Source organism: Siniperca chuatsi, linkage group LG10 (genome assembly GCF_020085105.1).
Source record: "Siniperca chuatsi isolate FFG_IHB_CAS linkage group LG10, ASM2008510v1, whole genome shotgun sequence".
In the NCBI taxonomy this organism is placed as follows: Eukaryota; Metazoa; Chordata; class Actinopteri; order Centrarchiformes; family Sinipercidae; genus Siniperca; species Siniperca chuatsi.
The window spans coordinates 1725654-1733185 of record NC_058051.1 but is presented as its reverse complement, the minus strand read 5'-3'; the positions used below and the strand labels follow the sequence as shown (position 1 = coordinate 1733185).

The 7532-nt window shown below is 39.9% G+C and overlaps 1 protein-coding gene across 2 annotated transcripts in view; it reads left to right on the top strand.

The window, feature by feature from the left end:
• Positions 1 to 1629: 1629 nt before the first annotated feature.
• Positions 1630 to 7532, top strand: part of prkcz (protein kinase C, zeta) — a 107009-nt gene continuing 101106 nt past the window's right edge. Inside the window, exon 1 of one of the 2 annotated variants that reach the window (XM_044210920.1) lies at positions 1630 to 1910. In XM_044210920.1, coding sequence (XP_044066855.1) covers positions 1831 to 1910 — 80 coding nt within the window. In that variant the 5' untranslated portion in view covers positions 1630 to 1830. The remainder of the gene's footprint in view (positions 1911 to 7532) is intronic. The other variant, XM_044210919.1, reaches the window with a different exon arrangement.

Below are 7532 nucleotides of genomic sequence, written 5' to 3'. Positions count from 1 at the left end.
GCCATAACTGAATTTGATAGTATTTATTGATAAATGATTACAAGAACAGTTTTCATTAGATTGTTTACGTTAAACATTAAGCTAGACAAAAACTACTCTATGGTAGAGAGAGAGGTAGTCCACATGCTGAATAATATTCTGGTTAATATTATATTCTGGTTAATTGTGAGTATGATGGGGGCACGCAGGTAGCTCACCTGGTAGAGCGCGTACCATCAGGGCTGAGGTCCTTCACTGCATGCCATTGCTGGGGTTTACAACGGTTAAAGGGGGGCACCCACTTGTGTAGGTACGATCAATTAATTATGGCAGAATAATCAGAATTATCAAAGATAATCATAAATAACTAATGAATAGTCCTGAAATAAAGCCAATTAATTGATTGAGTCTCATAAAATACACTAAACTACCAATTTGGAAGTCAGATTAATAATTAAATTAATAACTATAACCAGAATTACCACCAATGGCTAGTAGGTTGAAGGATTTGGAGTTCAACATAGAAGAGGTTGTGCAATATTAAAGAAGCCAGCATAATATAATTACACACAAGCATTTATTTAAAAGTCTAATAAAAATATTTGAACTGCATGTGTGCTCTTCTGTAAATGTAGATAGATAGATAGATAGATAGATAGATAGATATATAGATAGATGTGTATATATAGATATAGATATAGAGAGAGAGAGATAATCATAGAGATGGATATACATATCTAACATCAGAATTTTTTTAATTGCATTTTATATGTAGTGCAATATTAGCTACATTTTATTGCGACTATTTTTTACTATCAGGATGAATCATGATGACTCTTTGGCGATGGTTAAGATGATAATCATTTAATAATTAAAACACTTAATGCCAGTGACAGCCTTCTGCCTGTCCAAAGGAATGGCTCGTTTGAATCAGAAATTACAGCAGTGTCTTCTCGACGCTGTTTTATTGATCAACCAGCAGGTGGCGCTTGACAACTGCATTATAGCAGTGCAGGCTTGACCCGCCTTGTTTCAGTGACCTCCGTTTATTCTGTTAGTCCGTGTTAGAGCTCGCCAGTCCTCTTGCCGTGCAGCTCTCACAGCAGACCTCAGAGCAGACGTGAAAACGTTTTTCCATTCAGGCTTTTATTAAAACACAATGTTCCAAAACATGTATGCAGATTATCAATGAATTGAGAGCATCTGTAATGCTGGACTAGGACAAGGACATTACCTCAGGTGAGATCAAACAGGTACATAAAGAAGGTTTCATTAAGGGGCCTTTTCCCTGGTGAGCAGGCTGACCGCCGGTATGCGGATCCTGCAGAGGACCAGTCCCGCTCCGGATAAACTACCACACAAGGTCTACAAACCCTCACGTGAGCATCACAGACCTTGTTGTTGGGTGGGGGGGGGGTCAGTAAACAAGGCCCGTTAGAAACAATGGGACAGGTGAATTTGGATTCCGGTAACCATAGTGAGCCTAAGAAACTGTGTCAAGTTAGCCAGAGTGTGCTCTCGCGCGATCAGCTGTTACGAGGTTTCAGTTTCAAAATAAAAGCGCCACTCCAATCCTGAATCCCATCACAGCATACTTGTGTTTGTGTGTGTTTTATTTTGATACGCAAAGCCGGAAATGTGAATGCTATTCGGGCCGCTTTGACGACTCCTCCGCCGGAGGAGCCTCTGATGTCGTCCAAACGAAAGAAACTTCAAAGTAGCTCGACAAGTTTTCTTTCGAGGGTGTTGGACGAAACGTGTCCCCTGGAAGTGCTGAGTACACCTTTATCTTGCTAGTTTGGGCCTGTCCAGTTAACGCCGGGCTAGTCGGGAGGTACACCAAACTGCACAATGCATATGCTCGCGTCAAACGGATCCGTAATGGACAACTCGGACTCGGAGTTGGTGAAAATTAAAGCGCACTACTGCGGGTAAGTAGCGGACAATAAGTCGCCAGCAGGTAGCAGGCGGGAAACGACGACAGGAGCAAACACCTGTGGAATGACTCCAGGTGAAATGTGGCTATCCTTACAGAGCAAGCTGAGCAATGTCAAACTCACAGAGGCAGAATCTACATAATAATAATAATAACTGTAGAGTGTTTAAAAAGATAGGAAGAATATTGAATACTTGCAGTGAATGTTTTATTTTATTGTATAAACTGTTATTAGCATCAGTGGCAATGTATCGCTGTGGGTGTGGTGTGGTCTCGTGCTCCTTAGGTTTTGTGGTAATGATGATTAATGTAATTAAACATGACGAACAGGTCACTGCTTTGTCGAATATTCATATCTATAAATGTCAAATATTTTATAGATTAAAGCTCTTGTAGTGTAAAACTCTCTCATATGTATTAGTACTCAGTACTGAAGGAGGGCCCATCAAATGCAGCTTTTCAGGTGTGTTGTGACTGAGGCATCTGGACTTTACTCTAAACACTGACAAAAATGCAATAAGGCTACTAGAAGCAGTAAAAAGTAGTGAAGTAACATGATTGAAGGCCCTTGGTAATGGCGGTGTAATCCCTCCTTCCAGCTATCTGCCTCAGCCACACTGTGCATCCTGAACATGAAGTTTAACTGACTCCGAAGCTCTCACCATATATTCTTGGGCTGACAGCACCTCAGTGTATGAACAGGGCCACATTATTCTCCTGGGGGGGCTCCGGGGCAAAGATTTGCTGTTAGGCCCCTGTTGACCCCCACTACACATGACCACATTTGCTGGTTTTACCGCCGTCTTTGTGTTTTTGAGTGTTTGGTCAGACACAACAAGCAATTTGTTCACTTGGGCTTCAGAGAATAATGACAGCCCTTTTTCACTATTTTCTGACATTTTCTAACCTGAACCAGCCCACTATTAAAGAAACTGATTGGCAGACCTATTGATAATGAAATGGCATTGGTTGCAGACTAACAGTTCTATGATGAATACTACGTTACCTGAGAAAAAATTAAATCAATTTGATAAAACACAGTTTTAAAACAAAAGAACCAAAATAACGAAGCTCGTAAAACTAGATTTTGACGAGCACAGGATCGGCTGAACGCAGGTGTGTCCGAGAACCTCCACATCATGTCGCACTCTGGGAGTAGGCCTGTCTGATTAGTTCCCAGCATGCAGTGGGGCGACGGCATTATCATTGTTATCATTTCATCTGTGTTGCTGCGCTGTCACAGTGATCTGCATTGTTGTCCACACTGTTGTACGATCAGTCAGGACGAGTGAATGTGATCACACCACGAGTGATGTGTGCATACGGTTATTGAGATTCTCACCCAACTCAGTGCAGAGTTGATGGGGAGTTTAGTTCAGAAGCTGTCTCCCCGCTGAGTTAGCGTATCGAACCGTAGCGTGACAGAGCACGTCTACTTGTGCTTTATTGTTTAAATATTTCAATCGAACGTGCTACATCATATTGTAGCACATTTGCCCCATGTTGCTGTCAAACTGCTGCCATATCAATAATCTGTTGAATACACAGCATTAGCTTAGACAAAAACTACAGTGGGAACTGGTCTGACATTACATATGATTATTTGTTTCTGTAACTAACCTTAATACGTTACTGGCAAACTCCTGCCTGCAGGCACTTGACTTGTGGCGGAGCATTTTTAAACAAATAGCTGTTTTGTTTGTCAGATAATCATAAATTTTTCTGCCTTCAAAAATGAATTGAGTAAGATTGAAGATATAATATAATACCTTTGTTGTAATAACACAAGTATATTAGCTTGTCACTTGGTTATAGGCTGAACAATTAATCTAAATATTAGCAAAATCGCATTATGGCCAAGTGCAATATCCAAATCACAGGAGCTGCAATGTTTTAATAAAGGTAAAATGTGTCACAACATGCCATTACAAACGTAGCACTGTGGTGCTTAAGGGAACATGCTTGTTTGGTACAGTCGCATCATCATTTTTATATTTTTTTCAGTGAAAAATTACCATTCCCACTAAAATCATGACTCATATCACAATCGCAATATATCTGTCAAAATAATCGCAATATGATTTTTTGCATATCGTTCAGCCGACTTCAAACGAACATACACGATCTGAGCTGCATAGATCTGTCCTTACACTGAACGTTATGACCTGTAACCTCAGTTAAACCAGGTCTGCTGCGGGTTTAGGTTAAACCTCCGATACAGTGACCGCTTCAGGAGTTTAGGTGATTTCTACAGGACACAGCAACCGGGTTCAGACGAAACCACAGGTGTAGTTTAAACCTCAGCTTCTGAGGACACAGCAATGCGGTTTAAGTGATCATGTGACTTTGCCCCGGACAACACAGGGTTAAACACTCATCCTAAAGCTTAAACCACAGCTAAGCTAATGACAGAGTACAAGCTCATACTTGTGCTTGTATTACAGTAAATATCTGAGTATTGCAGTGTTTGTGTTACTTTTCATTTTTATTGATGTCGGTGCAATTTGTAGTTATCCCATAAAAGCCACAGATGACTTAAATGAGGTCAGAAACAAGAACAGGTAAACTATCAGACAACCGCAGCAACAGAGTGTCATAGACACGATGAAGCCTCCTACACAATCCAGCAGGAGCAAAGAGGAGGTGAATGATGCTGGTTCTGTGTTATCTTTATTTATGATTAATCAATCAGTAATCATACAGTTTTATAAATAAGGACAAATGCCCATCATGACTGCCCAGACACCAAAGTGAGTCTTCAAATGGCCGTCAGGGATTTACGCAAACATATTCAGTTTACAATGACATGAAACCGAGCAAAGCACCCAAATACTACTACCATAGGTCTGTCCACACAGTGAATTATCATGCTTTCAGTTTCATTATCACCTTTATCATGTTAATCTCGTTTATTTTTATTGTACTCAGGTCTTGATGCAGAAATCCACTTGAGATGTTGTGTTTTTGTCTGGATGCTTTCTTAGACGTTGTGTCCTGGTCCTGAAGAAACTATATTTCATTTCAGCTGCACTGTATTTGTTTTAAAGTTGGAATGACAAATAAGCTTGAACTTGAAATTAAATTCTTGCATGCTAAACTCTGCCATGCTAAACGTTAGCATGGGAACTGTAGTCTAATGTTGATGTTAGCATTAAGCTCGAAGCACAGCTGAGGCTGACAGAGTACAGCTGATTTGATCAAAGTGTCAACCAGATATTTCAGAACTAGTTAGCTGACATTGCCATGCTCCTAAGTGCATGAATGCATGATGTGGAAACCCTCTGGATTAACAGTAACAGGCTCCACAGTATACTGAGCCTGGCATACACTGGCATCTCATTATTAAGAGATCAGAAAAGGCAGACTCAAATACTGAAGCCTAAGAATGAAAAGACACCTTGTTCAATAGTTTATTAATCCAGTTAGCATGCTTAAAGGACCGCATATCTCAAAATATCATTGTGATGAGTTGTGTCCTGCTCTTTTACACTAAAGCCTTTTCAAATGACAGAGAGAAAGAGTGAATGTTACCTGTCTTATTCAGGTTGATAACCAGTGAGCGTGCAGGCAGCGGCTAATGGTCAGGACACGTGGTCACTGATGGACACACGACATTAACTGTCCTTGCACCTGAGCCCGGGATGTTTCTGTCCTTGTTTGCACAGGACAGATGTCCTTGTTGTTGACATGTTGCTGCTTCTCAGGTAGCAGTTTACTCAAAACTCTGAAGTGGGTCAGAGGTGCTTCTCAGCTCTCAGCTTGGTAATGCCCTCAAATGTATTTTTAGAGGGGAGTGTGTGTATACATGGGCTGGGGGGGTAATGTGGCCCCATTAAACTCAGGCTAATCCAGTCAGTTTTTATAAAATCTTAAAACACCCCCCCCTGAATGACGTAGTATGTTGAAAGTGCATTTAACATTCATGTGAGTGTAGTGCTGTTACTGAGCAGACAGTGCAGGCAAGTGATGTAACTTTCAGATCTCTTTTCTGTACCTGGCCACTAAAAGTTAATACAGCAACTCACATTTTCAAGGAATCTTGTGACTGAGAAGTAGGGCAGATACAATACGTGAGTTTCAGTACCAATAGCAAAACAATACTTTTTCAAAATCGTATTAATAATATACTTAATTTTTCTTTTAACAAACGGAGCCAAACTTCTCAAATGTTGTCTAAACCCAAGCAGCTAAATCAAATACAGTCTAACATTGGCAAAATGTTCCGATCTAAGAATAACTGAACGGTATTATGAATCTGACCAGACGTTCATTGCCATTTTTGAGATTTAATACACACATATTTTATGTCTTCACTTTTCCAAAAATATTTGTTTCTTATGCGTTTAAAAAAATTAGAAATAAACAGATAACAATGCAGATTAAAAAAAAAATCCAGAAATAATGCAATCAACCTATTACCAGCAGCCATATAAACTCCCCTCAAAGATGTTTTGTTTATTAATAGTGCAAGACAAGTGATTAACAGGAAGACACATATGAGACATGACAAGGCAAAAGAGACAAACAACAGCAAGAAAAGAAAGGACAGAAATACAGGTAGGCTTAAGTCGTTAACAGGAAGTACCTGGGTAGATGAGGGAGTAGGTGTATATGTGTGTATGGGTATAGGGGGAAGAGAAAAGACATTTATAAAAGGAACAATGATAGGGGCATTAACAATAATACCAATAATAATAATAATAATAATAATAATGATAATAATGGGGGAGAGAGAGAGAAGAGAAAAAGACAAGAGGCTCCTAGGGGGCATCTCTGTTAGTGTTTTCTTGGACTTTGGCCCCACATAGGATACACTCAAGTGGCAGTATGAAACCTGGAGTCTACTGTAACTACATGCTACATGCTGTAATGATCTGTTGATACATGCAAAGTAAACACAGAGCTTACCATCCATACTGACATAAGTATTACAAAATACTCATTTAATCTAACGGTAATAATAAGTAGAGCAGTATTAACATTACAGATCAATAGGTCAGTGGATAAATAACAGCAGAGGCTGCCCCACAGTCGTCCATCATCTTATCTGAGATATCCTCATAAACCATTAAAGCCTTTAACAGAGCTGGTTACCCTCAGACTGGGGAACAGACTAATGGCTGGCTTTATTTCATGCACATACAATCCTGTTGGTTAATTACCACCATTCAGTTTAATGGAGTTTTCCAGAGTAAGGTTAAAAGTGAAAACGGGAATGTGTTTGATGGGTTTTCAGTTGTAGCAGGTGGAAACCCAGTAAAACAGGAACCAACACTCAGTGACCATTGCACAGTACTTGAGCTACAGGTGACAGAAATATTTTGATTAGAGGGATCAAAGATCAACAGCATGTTGATAGGTAGGTTTATGCTCTTGCGCATTGCCGAGCACTCTTGAGTATGTGCACTCAACAAATAGTGCAAGGGTCAGCCATAGCCTGTAGTCACACTCTGAGATTTTTCCACGTGCATTTGGCTTCAACAGGTTTGTTTTTTAAAACCAGTAGAGTCGAAATCGTTCTTATTAGTATGTCGTCTAACAGGATGAAGTAGGAGACCCTGTAACACACCGTATATGTTAAATGTTGCATAAGCTTCATCAAGGTTTACGTTAGTGT